The sequence below is a fragment of the Manis pentadactyla genome, chromosome 9, assembly GCF_030020395.1.
Source record: "Manis pentadactyla isolate mManPen7 chromosome 9, mManPen7.hap1, whole genome shotgun sequence".
NCBI classification, from domain to species: domain Eukaryota; kingdom Metazoa; phylum Chordata; class Mammalia; order Pholidota; family Manidae; genus Manis; species Manis pentadactyla.
In genome coordinates this window covers 85,058,622-85,083,558 of record NC_080027.1, presented here as the reverse complement: position 1 = coordinate 85,083,558, position 24,937 = coordinate 85,058,622, and the positions used below count along the sequence as shown (strand labels likewise).

At 49.8% G+C, this 24,937-nt stretch overlaps 1 protein-coding gene across 5 annotated transcripts in view; it reads right to left on the bottom strand.

The window, feature by feature from the left end:
* Nucleotides 1–324: 324 nt before the first annotated feature.
* The window catches only part of PRDM11 (PR/SET domain 11), an 86,409-nt gene continuing 61,796 nt past the window's right edge, over nucleotides 325–24,937 (bottom strand). For 3 of the 5 annotated variants that reach the window (XM_036891654.2, XM_036891652.2, XM_036891655.2), the window contains exons 5-8: nucleotides 23,138–23,205; nucleotides 8,282–8,469; nucleotides 3,735–4,358; nucleotides 325–2,585 (exon numbers count right to left, since the gene is read on the bottom strand). In XM_036891654.2, the coding sequence (XP_036747549.2) occupies nucleotides 424–2,585; nucleotides 3,735–4,358; nucleotides 8,282–8,469; nucleotides 23,138–23,205 (3,042 nt within the window). In that variant the 3' untranslated portion in view covers nucleotides 325–423. Of the gene's footprint in view, nucleotides 2,586–3,734; nucleotides 4,359–8,281; nucleotides 8,470–13,757; nucleotides 15,937–18,890; nucleotides 19,313–23,137; nucleotides 23,206–24,937 lie in introns of those variants that run through there. The other 2 variants (XM_036891656.2, XM_036891657.2) reach the window with 2 other exon arrangements.

Genomic DNA, 24,937 nt, shown 5'->3' with positions numbered 1-24,937 from the left:
CAAAAACCCCAACCCATACCCCTCAACCCCCAAATGAAAACATAAACAAAACAAACCACCTAGAGGTGATGACAGAGACCCGTCATTTTAGCTTAGGCTACTGGTTGGCCCTTAAGTAGGAACACGTGTGGCCCCAGCACATGCTTCTGTGAGTGAAAATGAATTGCCACGTATGTTGCAGCTGCCAAATCTTATAGATAAGAGTCAGTTTCCAACATTATTCCTTACTGAAAGCTCCCAGTAGCTTCTGATGGATGCGTCACCTTGGTTTTTAAAAATTTTCAGTGTGGGTTTTATATATATATATATATATATATATATATATATATATATATATATATATATATATAAAATATATCAAAGCTTATGAGTAGAGATTAAAAAAATATTCAACAGCTTAGTGAACTCTGTGACGCCGGCCCCCTAAATGTCGGGGTAAAACTCAGACCCGTGGTCCACGGCTGGCAGCATGGGCTTCTGTTCCAGCGCCGTCATCCTGAGGACCTCGGTGGACAGTGCATAACTGTTGCCAGACTTCTCTTCAAACCAGCTGTCCAGGGCTCGCTTGGCATCAAAGTTGGCAATCGGTGGGCCATTGACAGCAATTGTCAACAGGTCACTGAGCTGCTCCAGGGTCAGGCGGGAGCGGTGGTTCTTGCGAACTCGTTGCAGGGCATTTCGGCCTTTCTCACAGCAAGCAGTGGAAGTGGGGAGGACTTTCAGGACCTGGATGATCTTGTTCAAGAGCGGAAACCTCTGTTTGTACTTGCAAATATGGCCGATTAGGTCTTTGAAGCCATTTTTGGTATAGTAATCAGCCTTGAGTTCTCGCCACTCCATCAACAGACTCCCCCGAGGGTCCAGCCCTTCCCTACAGACATCCCGAGAAAAGGTTGGGATAGCCTCCAGGTGATCAAATATCTGAACCATATCCTCCTTGCCATAGCTCATGAGCTCCTCGCTGTTCCTGGGCCAGGCAGCCAGGTCAAACACCTGGCAGGCTTTCACGAAGATCCGGCTGCGGGAATCGAACCTCTGAGCCAGGATCACTTGGGTCTTCTGGCAGATCTTCTCCCTGATGGACTGGAACTTGGCTTCTGCCACCCTGAGGTTCTTCATCGCAATCCCATTGAAGCTCTCGCGGAAGTTCTCCTCAAACTCTTGCAGGTATTCCCCCGGGGAATCAGCCAGCCGGCTGATCTCCTGGATGGCCTCCTCAATCTTGTCATCCACCTGGGACACCAGGAGATACTCACCCTGGAAGATGTAGGCCAGGCGTGAGAGCACAGCGATCACGTCAAGAAGGAAGTGGATGAGCTTGACGGACTGGTAGTCCATGAGGAACTGCAGCAGTGCCAGGGCAATGGCAGAGGCATCCGCCCGCTGCGTCTGGCTGCTGACGTCCTTGAGGTGGGCCACCACCTCCAGGTAGTCCTTGATGAGGGCGTTGAGGACGTTCTGCTCACCGATGATCCACCTCACAGCCCGGATGTCCCCTAGGAACTCTGTCTCCTCGCAGAGGGTTGAAGCAGTGGACCGCAGCTCACACATGAGGCGTGGTGAATAGCGGTAGAAACTCAGCAGCTGCTTCAGATTGTTCTCCAGCTCCTCCAGGCAGGGAAGCTCCTTCCCGCTGATGGCATCCAGGATTTCCAGGTGAGGCCGGTGCACCATGAAGGGCAGGCAGAGCAGCCAGGGCAGCGACTTGCGGATGGTCATGAACATGCTGGCACGCAGGCTGGCTGTGACATTGGCCCCATCTATACCCAAGCCAACAGTTGGCTTCTCATCCTGCAACCGGATGCCCAAGGCAGTAAAGGCCCGGTCAAGTGCCTGGAGATAGCTCTCCGTGCTGGAGAACCCCAGTTCCTGCAGGGACAGGAACTCTGTAGCTGGGGGCCCATCACTGCTGGTGTACTGGACATAGACAGCCACTGTATCAGCCAGCAGGTCATCGCTCTGCCCATCCAGGATGATGCTGAGGCAAGGTGACTGCCGGATGCGCTCTACCAGGTCTTCCCGCAGTGCCCGGGCAATGTGATGGATGAGGATTTGGCAGTCCCCCTCATTCATGTACTGGTCTACCACTTTGAGCTCACACTTCCTCAGTAGCTCAGCCAGGGGCCGGAAGTCCAGGTAGGGCCTGCCTTCAAGGGCTAGGTGGTAGGCAGTGTTGAAGAGCAGGGTCATGTTGCGACACATCTCCTCTGTCTTCTCGGGGTGCATGCGGAGCTTGTACAGCTGCAGGCACTTCTTGTGCAGGTTGCTCTGGCTGTGCAGTTTGATGGTGTGGATCTTAAACTGCTTGGAGCCAATGATGAAGGCTGAGGTGCGGGACGACTGCACTGTGTACTGGCGGCAGACGTGGCACCACATCTCATTGAGTGTCGGGGAGTACCGCAGGAACCAGAACTTCTTCAGCCACTCTTGCTTGAAGCGCCGGATCCGACGCCCGGTGGCTGACGACATCTTGGAGGGTTCATCCACTGCGGTTATCACATCGTTGGAGACCGATTCATCTGCCGAATCGACCTCCTGGTCGTCATCCTCCATGATGGCGGGGCCAGAGACCATGCTTTCTGAGGCTAGAAGACAAGTGGGAAAGAAACATTTACACCTGGTAGAGAAAACAGACTTTTCCAAAATGAACAGGAAATGCTGCTCTAGAGGTAGATCCATACCGTGTGAAACAGCACCCTATTCCTACAACTGACTGAATCCCAGCCTAGATTTTATTTATAAGCACTCTTGTCATTCACATGTGACTTTTCCTCTTTGGGGATTATGCATGGTGGCCACATGCTCCAGGCTGCCTACCTTCCCCCTCCACTAGTGGGTGCTCAAGGAATTTAAATGTTCCACATCAAGCAAACAGCACAACCAGGAGAGCAGATCTGATGGAGGGGAGCAAAGCACATCAAACATTTCCGAGTCATAGGGCGAGGACACAGGAGTCAGTTGTCCACCACTAATGTGGTCAAGGGAGGCATGCTGCCCTCAAATGAAGGCAGCTTTGACAGCCCCAGGTCATTTCAGGATCAGAGTGCAGTTTAGTTAAGATGCATGCTTTGAATATCTGAAACACCTCATCCTGAGCTAAGGGATGTGGTTAGATAGGAAGTGCTATGTAAATACTCTAACTCAGCTGCAGATGCATATGGAAAAACCTTCATCATTGTTGACCAATTCTAAAGGATCCAGGCAGCCAAGAGAAAAAGGCAAAGCATGCAGGTAAATGCCCTGTATCTCTATCCTTCTGAAACCCCAGGCAGGGGAGACAGTACCACGTGTGGCAGAATAGCAATTCACGAACAGAAGTTTGAGGCTGTGCTCCTGGCCTGAATTCAAGAAGGCTGGGAGTGCTCCCCACAGGACATTCTGCTTGGGATGGGGGAGTTTAGAAGACCTGAATTTAGAAGTTGGACTATGGGGTAAGACTTTGCTAAGAGTGCCAGAGAAGGGCAATGGGTCAAAAACACAGCACACACCCCTCCTGCAGCGGAACTTCCTTTATTGAGAAGGAGAATACAAGGGCAAGACATGAAGCATTCCACCAGAGCTGCAAAGCACAGGTCAGAGGCAGGCACCTGAGGGCGTGGCTGTGGTCAGAGCCCACCTCTGAGTTGCACACTCCAGGTTTCCCTGAAGGTGGCTCCCACAGAGAGCAGCATGCTACCCACACTGCCCACTGTGTGCTCTTCCCTCTGACAACAATCTCATCCACACTGACTTACCTGCAGGGTCTGAGAACTCTGGGAGCTCCAGTACCTGTGCTGGCAATACAGGGGGGTCAGGAAGCTTCCCAGACTTAAGCATGTCTAGCTCTGCCTGGAGTTCTCGAACCTTCTTCTTTAGGCGAATACAGTTAGGGCAAAAGGAGGTGGTGGGAAGCTCGTGGGGATTGGATGCAAGGGAGGCCTCGGCAGGACTGTCAGCCTTGAAAGATGAAGGCTCCTCTTCATCTTCCAGTGGACCTGGCTCCTTAGAAGCCCCTTGGGGGATCTTCCAGTCCCCTTCCCCCTGGGTCCGGCTGACATTCGGCACACCATGCAACACGGTCATTGCACAATGACTGTAGGCATTGTCCTGGTACTTGGGAACTTTCCTGATGACCAGTGAGGTGCTCAGGGCCAGCTGATGAGCTTCCACCTTTGCAGATTCCAAAGATGCCTCCAACACATCCTTGAAAATGAGGTCAATTTTTTTCTTCTTGGCCTGGGGGTGCACATCCCCCTCATCAAAGCCACGCTTGTAGGGACTTTTGCCCTGTCTCAACACAGGGAGCTGAATGGAACCCCTCAGGTCTTCTGGGTTATCCAGAGCCTGCTCAGACTTCTCCCTCTGCAACCTCTTCTCTCCTAGGAAGGAAAACCAGGGTGTGAGGAAGTAGGGAAAAGCCCTGAAGTGGAGAAAGCAACAGAATACCTAGCAGGCCTCCTGGTAGGAAGTCGCCTGGTACATCCCTCTGGGTCTAGCCTTGTGGAGCAGGTATGACAAAAAGGGAAAGGCAGATCACTTGGTGGGTCACGGGGTCTAGAATCATCAGACCCAAAAAAGTGGGAAGAACTCTTTTAAAAAGACTGTTTCAAGGGAGGCTTATGTACAGAAGCTCTACCTTTACATTTGAGAGAATACTATGGGAGAGTTCTATTGCCCTAGAAGATGAAACCCCACCCAACCAAACTAGGTGACTGGAACCTCAGAGTTCAGTGCACAAGAAGCCCCAGTCCTCCAGACCACTCGTCCAGTCCTAGCAATTCGAAGTTGGCTACTTCGACTTGGTAAAAGGTACACATGAAACACGAGTGCTCTCCCTGCTCTGCAGACAGCTCCTTAGGGCAAAATCCTTCCTACAGCAACTGTCCTGCTCATTCTTCCAGTGTGCCAGGCACACATGAGACAGTAGGACCCGTGCTCTCCCTGGCAACTGAGGCAGGAAGCAAAGGGAAGATGGGGATCCCTACACTTGCTAGGAGCTCCAGGGTGGCAGCTTCCAACAAGATAAAAAACAGCGTGACCACACTGACCCACAGCATTCTCAAGATAAAGCTGTGTTGCTTTACCTGACAATTCAAAAGACGCTCCCTTTTCCATTTCTTTATTTTACATGAATGTCGTCAAAGACTGTGGTGAGCTCCTCCACAAATAATTATTGTAGCCTGATTCTTTAAATGGATGACACAGTTTAACAAAGTGCTACAGAAGTGCAGACCCTGCCTGGGGGGACGGGAGGTAAGGGAGACCCTCAGAAGGTTCTGAGAGCAGCCTGTGCAGCTAGGAAATCTCAGACGTCCTAGACCAGGGGTGGGGTCTTGGGAGATGTGATGTGACTCTAAGAAATACCTGACCTGAATATATGTAATTAAGCTTCTGATAACTGCATTTGCTAAGAACCTCTGAGTGAAGGCCAAGGGATCGCCATGAGCAATCCAGATGTTCCACACTGTGACTGAGCCTTGGCTTCCACAGCTGGCACGGGGTGCTGTGCCCTGGTCTGCGTATGACTCCAGGTTTCCTATAGGTAAGCGCACAGAAGGGAGCAGTCTATTCAGGATGCTCCTTTCCTGTCCTCCCATGAATGCTCAGGGAATGACTGCATCTTCAAGGCTCCTGAAACTCAGGTGGCTCTGCACACCACATATTTCTTTAACAGCTGAGGGGCACAAACAATAGAGATGAAGAGAACTTTTTAAAACTGCCACATGTCTTTATTACAACCAGATATGACACTTTCCCATTTAGAATCTCAAAACATCAAGGGCTACCTTGTTGCTTTCTCACAGACCAATCAGGCAGCAAATAGCTGATAGCGTTGAGAAGTCAAGGCTATTTATCACCATAGATTTCTTGTGCCTCTCTGCTCAAAGACAAGGTCTTTCAAATTTCCTAGGATGAACAGGAACTTCTCTGGACTCAAGGTGTCCAGAAAAATATATGGACCAAAAATACCTTTCAGCATGATGAAATTGATTCCAAAGCCTCCATAAAATATAGGGGAAAACACCACAGATTAAACAATGACTCAAAGTAGATCAAATAACATAAAATTTTTGAATACAAGCATTAGATACATCCTGCTCTTAAAAGACAACCATAAAGGAGTCATTTATACTCTCTTTAGGAAACAATTCTGGGCTCTAACTAATGTCTCTACTTAATAAGGACTAATCATTCAAGCTCTAGCCTTTATCAGGGCTCCAGCCTCCAATCACAAAGAAACCTCCTTCCATGTAAGACCTTGAGTGACTGAGCATGAGGATCCTCCTTCTGCAGCAGGACTGGCATGCCAATCCAAGACGCTGCTGACTGTATTCCAGAGCCTGCCAAAGCTACAGGCTACAGAGACACATGTGTAAAGGCTATTCAACTCAGGACTGCTCCCAGGGGCCTAGGACCATGACCACCCCCGGCTGTGGCCCTGCCCCATGGTGGCTTTCAGTTTCTTTCCTGTCCTTACTCTGAGCCTGGCCACGAACAGACACTCCTTCCTCCTTTATCTTCACATGTCTCCATGTATCTCATTCCAAGTCTCTCTGCCATGTCTCCTTTGAACCACTTCTGAAAGCTCACTCCCTTCTCTGAGCATTCCCCTTGCCTCAAGGCTCTCTGAGGATGACGCAGTTTGAGGTACTTTGGAGAAGACACTGGGGGGAAAACAACATTACAAATCCAGAAGAATTCAAGAAGATTATGGCCAAGGGATGGAACCTGTGTCCTCAGATATGACTTCTTTTGGTTGTCTTTTCTTCTGGTGGTATGACTCTTTTGAAGACTTCTTGCATGTCTTCATTCATTTCTTCTTTGATCCATTCAACAAAGATGTATTGAGCACTTACTATGTATCAGGCACTTTTACACAAGGCAGAAGTCAAATGGTACCTATGGCAATCTCATCATGGGAACATGCCTTCCCAAGTGAAATCAACATGTACCCAACCACCGGATCCAAAGAAAACAAGAAATGAGTATGTCTACTGGGTCTCCTCTCACTTCCCATCCAATCACCAGATACCTTTTACCAAGTCAGGCAGCAGCTATGCACTTAGTGTGCACAATCTGCTTTGCTCTGCTTTATTATCCAAGGCAGCTTAATTTCAATGGGCCACTACCACCCTCTTTTCATCTTCTCTACTCATATTCCAAATGAAGAGTTATTTCTGATATCTAGGTTGGTAGCAACATGGTAGGGGCTTGGGTAGCATCTTGATTCCTGGGGCCAGATGGACTCTGGGTAGTTTGATGTGTGGTTTTAGTGCAAGGGAAAGCCCACTGAAAGAAGGACCTGGACTCACCTGTTTTCCCTAGCAAGGCTGAGGATAAAATAAAGAGGCAAAGGGCTAGGGGCTGGGGAGTATTTTAAGCCACTTTCAAATGGCTCACTTAAAGGGAACCTGAATAGACATCTTACCCACCAGGCCACCACCCACACCTAAGGTCACCTTCGCTCCTCCCTCCAACCTGGTTTTTCTAATAGAGACTCTTCGTTTATAACACATCACTAGGACTACCGGGAATGAGACCAGGACGACACAGGGAAGGAACTAGTTTTGTCTGGGAGACCATTTAACATTATAGGTTAGAGCTTAGACCCTGGACTCAGACAGATGTGGGTTAGAAACCCAACTCTGCCCTTCCTAGCCATGTCACCCTGGGTGAGTTACTGTATTATCTGATGCTCAGTATCTACATTTGTGAAATAGAAATAAGAATCCACATGGGATCATTAACACTAAAAGTTTACCACTGAGGACTTACAATGTCAAGGCAGACATTGCTTTAAATGGGTTATGGATGCTGCCCATCTAATTTCACAGTACACTGACAGGATAGGAGCTACTGTTGGAAATGATTACATGGGACACTGGAACACCTGCTTAGCACATATTAATTTCTTAGTAAATGTTATCTATTATTGCCATTATTATTGAGGCAGTTGCAGTTTATAACATCTTTCCATCAGTTTGAGTTGGGGAAACAGGATCAATTTTGATCAAAGTTATGTACTTGGCTTTGGGGACTTGTCATTTCCCTGACACTTTAAAATGTCTGTATTAGGGTTTCTGAGACCATTCCTCGGGGAGAAGAACACAATGGACTGCCATGGCCCTACCCAGAGCTGCTGATCACACCGAGGCCATCTGTTCCCTGAAGGCCCCCTCGGTCTCCCCACAGCTGGTATACTGTATTTCCCATTGGTTTTCTTAGGAAGCTCCTAGAGAAGTGTTTCTGGCCTCCCTGGGGCTCCGCAATGGGCAGGGCCCTCACCTCAAGTATGACTCACCTCTGGCCAGATTGCGGTGGATGGTTTCCTGGGACATGCTGTGCAGGCGCTTCATATAGTCCTCACTGTACCAGACCCGGAGCCGCTCCCCCGGCCGGATGTCCCGGCATGCCCGGAAGTAGATGCGCTCGCTGTGCTGGAACGCCAGCAGGTTCTGCTCCCTCTCCTCCCGTGAGATGACCACGTACCTGGGGGCAAGGGGGACAGGTGAGAACGCATGGGCCATTCCTTGATGAGTGCCTGCTGGGGCCAGGCAGGCACAGGGGCATTTCCCTGTCAAGGAAAGGAATTCTGGCTAGAGCCAGCCCCTTGTCTCAACACCACTGTTTGGTGTGACGTCATGCAAATCTTTGAACCACTAAAAGTCTGTTTTCTGAAAACGGAAATGACACCTGCCCAGCCAACTTTCTAGGTTCTGGTAAATAAAAAATTCAATGCTAGATAGAGTGGTAATTGGAAAACTGAAGATTCATCTTGTTTACTATTCACTAACTTTTAACCACAGGGGTTCCAGATAATGCAGGCTTCTGATGACAGTATGAGTGGAGTCCTTGAAATGTTTGCGGTATTTCACAGAGCCTAGCAGAAATACCCATGTGACATGGGTGCCCATGAGATCAATAAATAAATGCTAACGTTCGTATCTTTAACAATAGGGGGTCCAATGGGGACAGAAGAAGAAGGTAAATAAGAGGCAAGGAAAAGTTAGCAACTGCTGGTTTATTAAGTCATATTAAGGTAAGGAAACTGAAGCTCGAGAGGCTAAGTGACTTGCCTAACACAGCTAATAAATGGGAGATGGAGCTTTGAGCTCTAGGCTTTTCTCCCTAGAACTCATGGCTCCTATGTAGGCATGTAAAGCACCAACTTAGCAATGCCCAAATAACCTTTAAAGTTCTGTCATCACCCTCAGAATCTATGGCCCTCACCCATTATCCCTGAAAAGACATTTCCTATATCCAACCTGCCACCTCACTCACCTCTAAATGATGCAACATGTGCTGAGAAGTGGAGGTGTACAGATCAAAAGGGCAAAAGGAAATTATTTGGAGTTTTAGGGTTCTGTGCTACACAAGCATCTAGGAAATTTGTAGTAAAAAATAAACATGGTTCCTTCTCAGGATTTGTCTCAAAAGCCAGGGAAGAAATCAGTGTCTGCCTGACTAATGTAGCTCAAAGAATTGTACTTGGAGCAGTCTGGGGGAAACAAATATTCACAGAAAAAATCCAAACAGATAATGAACAAATGAAAAGTATTCAGCATGACTAATAAGAGAAAGAAACACAAAGTAGCACCTTGTCTCATTGCCACAGATTTCTTTTTTTTTTTCCAGTGACAATATCTGTATTGGTAAAGATGGTGAGCAAAGGGTCTTCCATGCTAATGCTGGAGAATAAACTGGCCCAACCCTTTGGGAAACTAACTGGCAGTATGGATTCAAACTTAAGTATTTGTACACCCATGTTCATAACAGCATTATTCACAATAGTTATAAGGTGGAAGCAACCCAAATGTCCATTGATGGATGAAATGGATGAAAAAAATGTGGTATTTACATAAGATGGAGTATTATACTGCTATAAAAATGAAGGAAATTATGATATATGCTACAACGTGAATGAACCTTGAAGACATAGTGAAATAAGCCAGTCACAAATGACAAATATTGTATGATTCTGCTTACATGAGGCACTTATATGGGTACCTGGACTCAAAGAGACAGAAAGTACAATGGTGGTTGCTGGTGACTGGCAGAAGGGAGGAATGGGAAGTCAGTGTTTAGTGGTGAAAGACATTCAGTTGGGGAAGAGGAAAAGAGTTCTGGAGATGGATGCTGGTGATGGCTGCACAACAATGTGAATGTACTTAATACCACTGACCTGTGTACTTAAGAATGGTTAAAATGGTAAATTTTATGATATCTGTATTTTGCCACAATTTTTTAAAATTAAAAAAAAAGATGTGAACTAAGTATGCAAATTCTGCATACCATCACTTTGTGGGTATCATTGTTTATAGTAGCACAAAGCAAAAATATATAAATGTCTACTACCTGAGAAATGATTTCATAAACCACAGTAATTGTATGATGGAATGTTAGTCATCTATAGAAAAATGTTTTCAAAGAATCTTAGGTGACATGGGAGAGTGGTCCTGATATAACACAGAGGGAGAACAATAGAACTGAAAGCTATTTATACTACAGTTCCAGTCATGCTTGAAAATCAAGATTTGAAGAAAAAACTACTTGACGGAAATATACCAATGTTTTAACAGTGATTGCCCATTACAGGTTGATCTACTTTGTAATTTTCTTTACTTTCCAAGTTTTTCCTAATAAACAATTATTACAGTTCCTCCACTCTCAGCCCCTGCAAAATGAAGACATAGATGAACACCAAATCCAGTATGAGGTGGTAGTGTGGCAGTCATGACAGCCATAGAAACGCAAATCTACATTCGAGGACTCCCAGGCACAGCACCCCTCGCAATCATCCTGCCGCTTCTCATCTGCACAGTCCCTTGTGAACTCTCTGTCCTAGGCCCTGGAGGAGGCTGTGATTTGCCAAGGGGACCACTAGAATCCAGGGAGCAATCCCCTGTGGCAACAAGGGGATAGCACAGTCCCCGGGAGTCAGAGTAAGAACAAGGAGGACAGGAACTCAAACACTAGCATTGGCTGTTTCCCCCTTTGAAAGAAGCAAGTCATGAGCTCCATCCTAAGGGTGTGGGACTTGCAAGATTTATGGTGCTCAGATTCCCAGAACGTGCTTCTGTTCAGGATCTTAGCCTCAAAGCATCTGTGTGCTCGTTAGCATCTGACATGAGCATTGGTCTCCCGGAGCTGTGAATCTCCAGGACACCCAGCCATGATGTTATTAACAAAGAACTAGGAAAAGGGAAAGAGGACTGCTGGCCCAGAGGTCTTTCCAAATTAATCCTTCCCCATCTCAACTCTCTAATTGCAGGAGTCTGACTTTGCTCCATATCTGAGATTTCTTCTGAATATGCGAAGTATTTTCCAGTCCACAATTTAGCGACAGTCCGGGATTTGACATACAAAATCAATCACACTTGTGGTCAGCACAAAACAGAACTGAGGTAGATCCAAACTTTCTTACTCCCAGATACAAAAGGCAAACCATTCATTCATCGTTTTTCCTCCAAGAGTCACTTGAACCACAGTGCACAAGGAAAGAATACAGTCTTCTTCTTAAACGGCCGTCAAGCTCCAAAGGCTAGAATTATTTTTGCTGGCTTCAAGAGAATAAGAGATGAGGAACATGTAACTATCAGGAACTTTTTTACGAGAGCAACTTCTAAAGTATGTCAGAAATATTCAAGTCTATTTTCCTTTCCACCTCTGGTGTTTTCCTATCAAAAAACAATCAATAATTAGGGAAAGAACCCCAAACCTTTGTGTGTATCAGTCACAAGTATCTTCAAAGACAGATCAGAATTTGTTCAGCATCTGGCTGTATGTAGTTGTTTTGAAACTTGGCATTTGAAATATGATCTATATGGCAATTTTCAGTGAATCATAAGAACTTATTCCCCTAAGATATTTACACTATATAATTTTTGAGTTACGTGAAGCCAGCTAAGTCTCAATGCCAGGTCTCCCTCTTTTTTTTTTTTTTGCAGTTACACGCAAGGGCTCAATCCACTCCCAGAATCCTTGGGTCCCCACATAACAATTGCTTTATGAAGAACCGTGCACATTCCATTACATGGCCGCAGGTGCGCAAGAGCCCTCCCTGCAACAGAAGGCTTCCAGGGAGTGCAAACTGTCCTATTTGTTAGTTTCCAGGTCACTACCTTGTTGGAAAGAAGGCATGGAGTTTGTCAGGAGGGTGGAAAATGCCTAGCACAGGCTGCTCTGCCCACCAAACTGGGAACCTTTGAAGCAACCAAGATTGAGGAGGGTGGTGGTAGCAGTGGTGGTGCGTTCTGGACTGAGCCGCTCATCATGATAATGGATTGTTTTTATTGCAAACTCTTCACTGACTTTGGGTACTGGATAGATAAGTACTAAGACCATACTTCTCAGGTCTCACTCACCCCATGTCTTATCACATGCACCATACTTTCTAGCTGGGTCAGGAAATGACTATCAGTTCTATCAAGAGAGAAAATAACCCCTGGGGCATCCATTTTGTTGGAGGGGACAATGACCAGGCCCAGACACTCCTGTTCAACAAGCACATCTCAGATGGGAAGGAAGCTGCACCGGGCGTGGAGGCGGAGATGGGAGAAGATTGGCTGAGGAGAGGCTGGGCTCTGTGTTCTCACATGCATTTAGGTCTCCGGGCTAGGAGGGTCTTTGGGACACACATCCACCCACCAGGCGGTCACCCAGCCTCTGACAAAGCACCACCACGCCAGCCTTAGCATGGCCAGAGACCTTGGATCCTTAGGAGGCATAGCCCTATTTTAAGCTCAAAGTGGCTGCTGGTTCATTGCCATCTTTTGACCCAGTTTCACCTTCCTGTTTTGATGTGCTAGCCCCACAGTCCCCACTGAAGCCAAGAAAAAGAAGCTGAGATCTTTTCCATCTTAAGTTGACAAGTCTTTTCACCTCTCTGTCCCCTTTGCTTCCGACTTGGCTCTTCCCCACCCCGAGGATCAGAGGGAGAGGCCAGCTAGTTACTGCTTAGTTCCTGAATCTCGGTGAGGACCCTGGACCAGAATTCACAGCTCTGTGCATCTCCTTGAAATGGGATTATCTTGATTTCCATGGCCATGCTTTTTGGCCAAGAATGATAGAGGATGACCTGGTTTCCAAGAGGTAAAAGGCAGACTGGAACCTTCCAGAGAAGGTGGGGATCAAGACTTGGGGATTCTTGCTTGGAGAACCTCTCTGTGTGGCCAGCAGTACACTAGGGCAACACACAGGTTAGGAGGCCCCCTCCCTGCTGAGGAGATGCCCCGGGGACCCAGAGGAAGTCACATCAGTTACTTGAGAAGCTTTGGATCTAGGGGAGGGCGGGGCCTTGCCTGTGACAGACACCAGGATCAATGGGGAGGTGTCCAAAAAAAGTTCATGCCTCAGGGTGGCATCAGACAGCCCCTAATCCTTCTGGAGTCTCTTGCCAGAAATGGTTTTGTTTTTGTTTTTGTTTTTCCAGGAGCCCTCATGACTTTTAGGGAACCAAAGGTAAGATTCATTTAGCAACATCTCACTTTTGATGTGTAGAGCATTAAAATCTAGCTGAATGGTTTTGTGTGTGGATTCTTTGTGTCCCTCATTCCATCAGTTCCTTTCCTTTCCTCTGAGGGTCAGCACGGTGCTGAATACAGGGCATCTGAGAGCTTACTGGACCTGGGAAACTTCAGGGGCTCTTGAGACCCTCTGGCCAGTAGGCTTTCCCTCAGCCACCTAACCCCTGCTTTGGGGGCTGTGAATTTTTCACAGGAAGCGAAAAAAGAGAATACACACCAAAGAAAGATCCTGGAGACTGGGTGTGTTCCAAGTGTGAGTGCAACTTCTTTTTATTGCCATCTTAACAAAGATACTCGGGAAGGCAGTCTTTGATTCCAGCATTGGAGGGCAGGGCAATGCCAGGCAATAATCAAGCCATCACGAGTGCCCAGTTTGGGGTGACAGGAACCCCCAAAGAGCCACAGGATGGGGAAATGGAACCAAGCACACTGGGACATGGCAGTTGCCTTCCATCATCCCTACACAGGACAGAGCTTGGTCTGGGCCAAAGCTTTACAAGCAGCACTCCAGCAAGAGCCACAGCAGGCACTGGGAGGAGCCAGTCCTCTCAGCCCCACGTGGCTCTTGGGGGAGGGCATGGCAGGGTGGAGGGCTGGGGTGTGTGTTTCTCTGCTGGGGTCAGCCTTAGGCCAGGGAGCAAAGAGGACACAGAGCTGAGCTGCACCCGTGTCAGAGCTAAGCTTGTACTGCCACCCCTTCCTCCTTCCCTAACTTTAAGAACCCCGTTCTCTCCCCATACTCCAAAGAGAAACACGAAGCTAGAGATGTATGTAGCTGATGTGTATGCAGCCCAAGCAAGCAGAGGCGAGGCATGCTGGAACTTGGAATGAGACAGGAGCCCTGCTGGGCTCAGTTCCTTTCAAAGCCGGAGGAGGGTCACCTTTTGGGTACCAAGACTCGGCCCTGCCTCTTCCCAGCCATTGCTGTCAACTTCAGTGTCAGGGCAGGTGAGTGGACTCATCTCTTAAATGCTGCTGTTGCCTCCCACTGGCACCCAGGAGAGCTGAGGCAGGGGCATGCAGGGAGCAGCACCCCTCCCAACTTCAGACCTGGCCTCCAACAGGGGAGCTGCAAAAATCCACAGACCTGGCTTCCATCCTGGCCCCCCAACTAACTGCTGTGTCATTTGTCGTCTATGAAATGCAGATGATGACGGTAATAATGATGATAGTAATTCCAGACCTGGCTGCCTCTCCAGTTGTCCAGGAACCCATTGAGACCTACACATCTGTAAGTGCAGGGAAAAGCATAAAGTGCTCTAAGAACGCCAGGTAGTCTTTCCCTTCCTTCAACATCATCCCATTCTTCTCTCCACGCCATGAAAGACCAGCACAGCAGCGGAGCACACACACCAGGGCAAGCAGAAGGCCAAGGCAGGGGCCCCACCCGCCTAGGCTCTGAACCCTGGGGAAGGGGTGGACAGACCCGTCTTGGAAGGGCTGAGCTCCATCTGCCCCAATCTCAGGCTCACCCCCTTTGGAAGCAGCAGAATCAGGGCCTGGGAGGCTGATGCAGTGGCCCTGAGGTTGGCAAGCAGGATTCCATTCAGATGCTCCCCACTCCTGCTACCCACTTCCTACAAAGCCTGCTGCCATGGGGTACAGACCAAGAGGAGGCTGACCCTCCATGCCAAGCAAGCATCAAGCAGGCAGCTTTCCCTACATCTTGACCATCTGTCAGTGATGAGGGAATGGGGTTGAATGCATGCTCTGTTAGAGCACAGGGCAGCCAACCAGCACTTGGTGAGAATACGACAATCCCCCAATATCCTACAAGAGTCACTGGTCTTAGACATAAGAGACTGGCTCCTGTTTCAAGGCCAGACACCCCTCCTCCATCTTCCTCCTAGTGCAGTCTGGCCGGGTTAGAAATTGTGCTTTCTCTTCCTTGACCTGGTAGTCCGTGTGGGGGCTGGTGCCGGGAGAGTCTGTGGGGGGTCCACGGGGAGTCCCTTGGTCTGAGGGGTAGAGCCCATGGGGGCTGCCCCACATGGCCCCTGCTGAGATGCCTGAACCCCATCCCGGATTTCTGTCAGTGTCTGGCACATCTGACCGACACGGCTGGTCAGCTCAGCCATGGCCTGGCCGATGACGTGCATGCTGTCTGCCATGTCCCGGTGCACAGTCACCAGCTCCTGGCAGAACTGCCGGAATGCCTCGGTCTGCTGGGCGTGGGAATGGAGGAGCTGCCAGTCAAGGCCCATGCTGGGTGGGCTGGGGTGCGGCCGAGGGGTCCTGCAGGCAGCCTGGGCCTGGGGAAAGGGCTGGGGCAGGGCCTCAGGCTTGGGGCCCACCGTCTCGGACTGGTCTGAAGAGGAGGATGAGCGGAGCAGGATGGGCCTGGCCAGGTGGGCCTCTTCCTCTGGTGGCCGCTGCAGGGGCCCTCGCAGGGGCTGCCTTGAGGGCCCAGGTGCCTCCTCATCTTCATCATCTTGGGGGATAGAAACAAGAAGGGCAAGTGATTACAACAGGGAGAAAGGCGACAGCCCTGGCTTGGACCCAGCCCTCAAATTATCCTAGCGTTCCACTGCCCTGCCACTCCAAGTTCAGCACATGCCAACTTCCCACCCACTCATGGAGAAACAGTTGCTCCCCAGATCCCTGAGGTGCACAGGCCAGGCACCCCTGGGTGGGGAGAGAGGTGGACATAAGCAGTGCGTAGGCCCCCTTCCTTTTACAGGAACAGAGATGTTCTAGCAGGAGAGAGCTGGATCAGGGGTGAAGACTCTAGTCCCAGTGACGGCATGTCAACCTGGCCACTGGCTTCCTCTCTCTGTGACTCAGTTTCTGCAAAGTGAAGACAATTGCTCTACCTACCAACCACTCGCCCACCTAGTTGGGCTGTTCAGAAGACTAAAGGAGAGAAGAGACCACAAGTGCGCCACAAAGCTGAAAGAGCGACACCAGCCTGGGCCAACAGGTGCCAGGATGCTCTCAGCGGCTCTGAGTCCAGCCCCTGTGGCACCATCTCTGAGCTGCTTGGGGCTACCTTGTGGCCTTGCTGGAATCTGCAACTTTTAAGTTAGCAGGCGATGCCCCACAGGCTGGAGAAGAGAGGCAAGGGAAGGGGTTGGAATGAAAGACCCTACGGTGCAGAGCAGGAGACCCACCTCTGTAACCAGCTTTCATGTCCCCCTCAGCCCCCAAGGTGGGCTCTCCAGGCAGACATAGCTCTCTTCCCCAGGAATACCTAACAGTGGGCAGGGACCACAGCTATTCACATGGGGGGTGGGGGAGCAGCCCCTTGCACATGTGAGTTTTGGTGGTCTCATGATCAAGGTTATAAGCTGATTCCCACAGCAGGGATAAAAAGTATACAGGCTGACCTCACTGACAGAAACACCCTTTCTAACTATACCTGAGGGGCTGAATTCAGAATTACCCCATGGGGGGAGGTGACAGACAGACAGATTCATCTTGTCCCCAGCTGCATGCTTCCTGAGGGTTCCTGGATCTCACTTGGGCCACCACACCAAGACAGCCTAGTGTCTGATAACCCCATGTGGTGGTACAGCAGCCATGCCCCCAGGATCCCAGGACATCCACTGTGGCATGGCCTGGCTGGGGAGGCAGGCTGCACTGAGGTGGCACTGTCCCCTCCCTTCCAGGGCCTTGTTCCATGGAGCCCCTGACCAAGTGCTATGACAGCTGGTCTACTGGCTGGGAAAGGGAGGCTGGCTGAGCCTGAGGTGGAGGGGTCCTGGGCTCACTGCCCAGCCCAGGTCACATTTGGTAACCTCATTACCTTCAGTGTCAGGGAGATGGGGGAGTAAGCAAGGCAGGATTTAGGGAATGGACTTCGGTGGGTGCTGGGGCCCTCTCTATTTCTCATCATTGGATGGAATCATCCTGAACCTTAGCAAAACACTGATTCACAGGGGACTGGCAGGCCCAGGTTGAATCCTGGTTCTGAATCTAGTTCTGTGGCTGCTTCTGTTTCTGGAGCTTAGCTGCCTTGCCTGGATAACGAGGAAGCTGGACTAGACGGTTACCACGTTCCTTCCTTATCCCAAAAAACTGACTCTGAGTGGCCACCTGTCACAGGACCCCGCCAAACAGGAAATTAGCACCATCCCAAAGGCAAGGGGCCTGGGAAGGGAAGGCTGGGTCTTTGTAAACCACTTTCCCGCGGGCTGGCCAGCAGCTGGCTTCCCTGGAGCCCTTCCCACCTCTCCATCCCTCAAAGGCCAAGACTCCAGTCGGGACTGTGAGCTGAGAGTTGGGGGAAGGTGTGTGTAGAAGCAGAACTGAAGGGGGTGCAGCCCCAGCACAGAAGGGCCTCGATTGCTCCCCCTTCAGGTAACCCCCAACTAGAATGGCAGTCACTGGGCCAGGAGAATGGCTCTAGTCCCTGACATCAAGTCAGTCCTGAGGCACAGGATGCAGAGGGTTTCAAAAGAGGGAGACAAATGCTGCGGGAGAAGAGGGATGGGTGGGAGGGGACCTAGCGAGCACAGAGACTGAGCTTAGAGATTCTGAGGGGAGGCAGAAAGAGGCGCAGGGCAGAGAAATGGGAGAAGGCAGCATGGCACAGGAGTGCAGAAAATTACCCAGAAATTAAGACAGACAGAAAGAGAAAGTACTGATCTTCCCATGGCCTGGGCCCTCAGACTTGTCTGGCTTCCTCTCACACCCCCTCCCCCTTTCACTATACTCAGCTTCCCTGGCTCCTCTCTGCTCCTGGAACGTGCCAGGCTCCTTCCTGATGCGGGGCCTTGTACATGCTGTTCCCAGCCTGGAGGCTCTCCCCTCCCCTCCCCTGTGCCCCACACCACCCACACCGGGCCTTGTTAACCCTTACTCACTCTTTGCTTCTCAGTTCAACTGTCCTTCCTGGGAGCCTTCCCTAGCCCCAGGTGGGGAGAGACCAGTTCCACTGTTTCTTGCTCTCAGACAGGGCTGCTACATAATTTACAGGGCCAAATGCAAAATGAAAACGTGGTGCCTTGTTCAAAAACTATGAATTTTTTAGGGCAACAGCAGGGCATGAAACCCAGCCTCGAACCCTTCTCCTGGTGACAGCACAGCTCACACACCCATGGAATCAGCCCTGCTCTCAGGACTTCATTCCTTCATAACCAATTCCCTTGTGCAATTATTTAATTAAAGTGTGCTTAACCCCTTGAGTCTAGGAATTCCCCAAGAGCAGGGCTGGTATAGTTTTTATACACAACTCTGTCTTCCCAGCTCCCAGCAACCTCCTGACACAGTGTTCAGGAAATACTCTAGAATGAATAAGCAGAAAGGTGTGGAGAAGACAGAAGTGGGAGAAGGAGGGAGGAATAGAAAGACTGGACCTCGACAGAGAGAGATGGAAGAAGAGAAGGCAAGAGAATGGCGAACTTCCAAGGAGGAACCTGGGGAGGGGAGGCAGGTGGTACTCACAGCTGGTCGAAGGGCTGTCAGTGCCGTCCAGTTCTGCCCTGGGAAAGCCGTGCCCGGAACGGGCTGTGAGCAGCGCCGACTCGATGGCCCTCTCGTGGGCAGTGAGGACAATGGTGGGGGCCCCGCCCCCGGCTCCAGGGCCTGACAGAGACTGCTGCATGAAGGCCAGCTTGTCCTTGGTCCTTCGCTTCATGTCATCCCATCTGTGCTTAATGTCCTTGACAGAGCGGGGCACCTGGCTGACGGAGGTGATTTTCCGAGCTATGCCTTCCCAAATCTTGTCCCTGTCGGCATGGGACAGCCGCATGGTCTCCCTCCCAAAGAGAACCGCTTCATGGTGGGTCACCTCTGTGACCAGAATGTCCAGCTCCTCCTTGGAGAACTTGGGCTTCCTCTTACGCTCGGCCAGGGGCGCCACATTCCTTGGGTTGAATATCCCACAAAGTACAATTGGGTAAATGACTGTCAGGGTGGGCGGTCCTCCTCCTTCCTAATCGCTGCCCTCGGCTGGGGAGCCAGGAGGCACCCGGGCACCCTCACCGCTCACCACGACCACACCCTGCTCCTCCTGAGAGGTCCCTGCCACTACTCCTCGGAGGAAGGAAGAGACGCCATGTACTGCATGGAAGAGCTGGTCTGAGACAAACGCCTTCATTTTCAGGTCCTGCCTCGCCCCATACTAGCATGACGTGACAGTCCAGGTGGTTCACTTGGCCTCTCCCAGCCCCACTGCCCCATCTCAAAGGGAATCCCAACCACACCAGCCTGAGGTTGTCACCAAGAAAGGAAAAGCATAGTGATGTAAAAGAGCTTTAAAGCCCTAGGCAGGAATAGAGGACCCTTTCTGGGGTTAGGACTAGGTCTCTGTGACTATAAATGGCTTGGAGGAAGAACATTTAAACAGAGAGACTATTTATAGTGGGCTTCCACAGTGTGTGGCCTCGCTGGTGATACCCATAATTAGGGTGTGCTCACAGAAAGCGTACTCTGGCCTGTGGCTCTCTTCCCACCCCAAAGTCCCCACCTCTGGGCATGCGTAGGCTCCCTCCTGTACTGGGGTACTGGCTGGCTGTAGCTCTGTCTGGTGGTGGGCTGCTGTGGCCTTTTTGCAGCTCATGGGTAGAATGTGAGGAGCCCACCAGCACCTACTGGGAGACAAGTTCCACTCTGATGGAGACCAGGAGTGACCTTGGTTTCCAGCTGCAGAGCGGCCAGGGGTCCTGGGCAAGGGACAGAGCAGCCCTTCCTCCATCTCACCTGGTATCTGCTCTGGCTTGGAACTTAATTGTCCACAGTGTGGCTCTGTCTACCCTTTAACTAGTGCCCAAAGGTCCCCAAGATCCACCCAAGAGAGGAAGAGGATATGGAGGGAAACCTGGAGCCTGATTCACTCCTCTGGCTGTTGCCAAAACCTGGGCGAGAGACCAGGGACACAAAGATCCTTCAGCCCTCACCTTGCCACCCCACCAATGAGGAACACCTTGGCCCAGGAGACAAGAGAGGGAGGCCAGGGCTTCATTACCTGACCAAACACAGTGGCCAGGAACTAGGCTTTGCACTCAGGCAGACTTGGGACTAAAGGCTCTCTCCTGTGAAGATTCCACTTCTCCATCTGTAAGATGAGAGTGGCAATTCTAGCACCACAACCCAGGGTTGCCAGGAGGAGTTCATGGGGGTTTATCAATCTCACCACTATTAGCATTTGGGGCTGGAAAATTCTTTGTGAATTGGGAAGGGGCAATGCAGGATGTTTTATCTATGTCCCTGGCTTGTAACAGATAGAAACCAGTAGCATTCACCTGCAGAGTTGTGACAACCCAAAATGTCTCAAGGCATTGACAAATGCCCCCATGGCGCAAAGCTGCCCCTGGTTTCAGACCACCAAATTCATGAACACAGAGCACGCAATCCAGAGATGCCGTAAAGTCAATACTCATTATTATGTGGGTGCCTGTTCTCTTCCCTGCCCACCACTTACTTTTTGAAGAAACTAACTAGCTTGATTTGATTCGATCATCTGCGAGACCCCAGGCCACGACAATAAAGTGAAAATGCCTGCAAATTAGCATAAGCTATGTAAATGGAAACTGTCCTTTAAAGGGGACAGAGGGTTTCCAGGATGAACTGGCTTTCCCTTCCAGCTGCCACCAGGGCAGCATCTCCATGGCAACAAGCCACAAACCCCATCCCAACCTATTCCTGAGTCTTTACTGAGATGTCACCAGCTGTGACTCTCCTCGTGCCATCTTGGATTAGAAAGGGAACAGGAGCAATAGCAGGACAGATGTTATGCCATCAAGGCAGTGGTAGCAGAACCCACCCCACATAGGGGCCAGGAAGCCATCCTGTACCTCATCCCTTGTGCACAAGCAGGAAGAACAGTGGCCCATACATTCAGACAGTTTCAAGAACTGGTTCTGCCACCTATCTTGAGTAAGACCCTGCCCTACTCTGGGCCTCTGCTTTACCCCTATGCATGAAGATCAGTATCGAGCATTGATTCTCAATATCAGTGGCACATCAGAATCACTATGGAGAACTTTAAAAAATACCAATGCCCTCATCCCCACTTAAGTCAGAATCTCTGGGGTACCAGATGATCACTCAATTAGTTCAGATGATAAGTGTCCTTCTTTGAGGTTGTGGTTAAAGCCTTGTTCCCAAGCCAAAAGACCAGAGATGGGTGGAAGAGTGGAACAGAATCAGCTCTATTGGCCAGTTTCTGGAACCTTGAGAGCAGCACTGCAGAAAGGCCTACTGCCAGACTGCACTGAGACACACTCTCCATTGCTCGCCCAGAGCCAGACCGGAGCACAGAGAACAGGACACGAGCTGGGGTCCAGGCCGTGTAGCCCATCCAATGGCCTGTGGACACCTGGTCCTCACTTCTGTGTCTTTGCTCACAGGGTCCTTTAAATTAAGTCCTGGCCCCTTTGAAGGCCCAGCTCACAGGCCCCTTCCTCTTTCATTTGGGCTCTTGGAGCACATTGTCTGTGCCTTCATTCAACAACAGTATTAGAAAAAGCACTGCCCTGTAAATGGGTGGTGAATGGCATGTGCTGAGCTGACCTGTACCCCGTGGTCAGGGAGAAGAAGGCAGCTGGGAGTGTCAGTCACCTTCTCAGAGCCACCTTCAGGGCAATGGCTGACCAGCTCCTGTGAACGGGGGCTGGAGGAGTGGGTGCTTGTCCTCATACCACAAGGTTGGGGACTGCCCGTCCCTGGGTGCCTCTGCTTCTGCTCTGACAACACGAAGATGAATCTCAAAGCTCCTGGAGAGTGTAAACTGCAGCCCTGCCAATCAGCATCACTCAGGTGGGAGCACAGGTGGGCAATGAGGCCACAGGGAAAAGAGCCAGAAGACCTTGTCATGAACTCCACACCTCAGGAAGTCCCTAACTCTCTCCTCAGGAAGTCCCTAACTGCCCTCCCTCCAAGCACAACCTCTTTTACACTCCTCAGCCCCCACGGATCACGTAACTGCACAGAGTCTGACAAAGCACCTCATCCACAGTGTGTTTGCGTCCCTGGGTCCAGCCATCCAAGGCTTCCCTTCCCTCCCAACCCAGATCCAAAGCCCCGTCACTGCTCCTGGTCCCCAGAGGGCCCACAACAGAGGCAACCACGCACAGACCCCTCCAGGCAAGGCCCCAGTGCACCACGCAGGCCAGTAGCACAGAACCCAAAGGAGAGCACTCTGGATGACACTAAGCCAGTCTCCTGCTCTCCTGGCTGGCCATGAAGGATCCTTTGGGTGCAACCTTCTGTCCCAGACACTGAATCACAGTAAAAGCACCCTTGAAAGTACTCATGTCTAGGCAGCAAGCAGCATGGAAAACTGAGCTAGGGACTGCACTGGAAGCCTCCCTTTCCATGGGGGCCATTTAAACAACCACTGGCAGTTGCACTGGAATGAATTCTGCACTACTTCAGCAGAGGCATCACAGTCCTAGGGGGAGGGACACTCCCCTCGTCGGGAACGCCGCCAGGAGCCAGGAGTCTGGGTATTGCCAACACACTGACAAATGTGCAGTCCCTAGGGGACCCCATAAGCCACTGGCTTCTGCCAGAGCCCCTTGATGGAAGGCTGGGGGAGCAAGAGGGTCTCCCAGAGCCAGTTGCATCCCAAATCCTGCAAATGGCAGTCCCAGGGCCTTCAGGGCCTCCACCACGGGAGACCTCATAGGCCCAGCATGCTCCAGAGGCCAGGCAAGGTGCCCAGGAAGTCAGCAGAGAGCCAGACTCACCTCATCCAGTTGGCTTTAGTCTCATCTGACCCGTCTATGGACTTGTATCGGTTGTTCTTGTCCACAATCTGGAAGACAGAGGGAGAGTCTAGAATGGACCATCATACAGGGGCCTCACGTGCCCCTGAGCTCCTCCCCAAGCCAGACCCTGGGGGCTGGCCCCATCTGCCATGCCACCTCCCTTCCTTTGCCTTCCTGCCACAAAGCCCCAGCTGCCGCAGGACTGAAACCCGAGCTGGGGTCAGGAACCCCATCTCCCTCCTCTGTCTTGATGGAATACACAGCCACATGGCCAATGAGTGGCATTTCCAATAGCCTCATGTTGCAACAATGCCAAGTTAAATCTAACCCGTCGCTCTCTCTGGTTTCCATGGGAAATGAGGGCTGCCACTGGATGACTAGGCCTACAGGATTTGACAGGGTACCTCCTCTCCCCAGTCTCTAAATGTTCAAGAGCCTCAGGGTTTGGTCTGGGCTCCTTTCTCTCCTACAACAATATCCTTATTTCATCATCACTTTTAAACCAGAGGTCAGCTGGGTATGGAGTTCTAGGCAGATTGTTTCACTTTCTTTCAGCACTTTGAAGACTGCCAAAAAATGCTGCCATAGGCCCTTACCTACTGTTAGTCTAATGTGAGTCTTTTGTGGATAATCTTAATATGTCTATAATCATAATTTATCAATGGTAAATTTTAAGGCTTTCCTGTTACTGTAATTTTCTGCAGTTTTACCACGTGGTTTTGAAGTGGAGGTTTGTTTTTTTCTTAAGTTCTCCTCATTACTTGATGAGGACTTACATTTTTTTTCAATTCTGAAAACTTACTAGTTTTTATGCTTTGAGTACAACTTCTCAGTCATTTTCTCTAGCCTCTTCTCACAGAATTTCTCTTAACTATTTATGGGAGCAGCTCCATCTCTTCTCCATGTCTTCTAACTACACTTTCATGTTTTTCTCTCTTCCTGGACAACACTGAGAAACTTTCTCAGAACTCTCTTCCAATTCACTAATTCTCTCTCTGAGTATGCAGTCCAGAGTTTATCTGTCTAGTAAGGTTCCTCCTTTTTTTCCCCTTCTTTTTTTCATGACTATTTTGAATGCAATGAATATTATTCATTCCCAGTGTTTTCAAGTGCTTCTTTTTCATATCCATCTCTTTTTATTATGCCTGTTTCAAACATCATGCTCCTTTTTCCTTTTCTAACAGTTTTATTGAAGTATAATTGACATACAATGTACCATCTGATAAATTCTGACAAATGTATACACCCATTGCCACAACTGAGATAACAACCATATCCACCACCCCTAAGAGTTTCCTCATGCCCCCTGTAATTTCTCCCTCCTGCCCCTCTCTATACCTTCCATCCCCAGGCCCCCCACAACCAGGGAGCTACTTTCTGTCACTATAAATACTTTGCACTCCATGTAAATGGAATAAAATAGAAGGCCTGTTTGACTTCTTTCACCCAGCACAAGTATTCTGAGATGCATCCATACTGATGTGTGTATGAGTTCATCCCTTTGTACTGATAAGTACTGTTCCATTATCTACATGTGCCACAGTTGTTTTTCTATCTACTTATTGATAGACAATTAGGTTGTGTCTAGTTTTTGGCTATTATAAATAAAGCTTCTAAGGAATTCACCTAGAAATATTTGTATAGACATAAATGCTTTAATTTCTCTTGGAATAATACCTAGTACTGGAATGGCTGGGTCACACAGTAAATACATGCTTAACTTTTAAGAAACTGCTAAAATGTTTTCCAAAGTAGTTGCACTATTTTACATTCCCATAC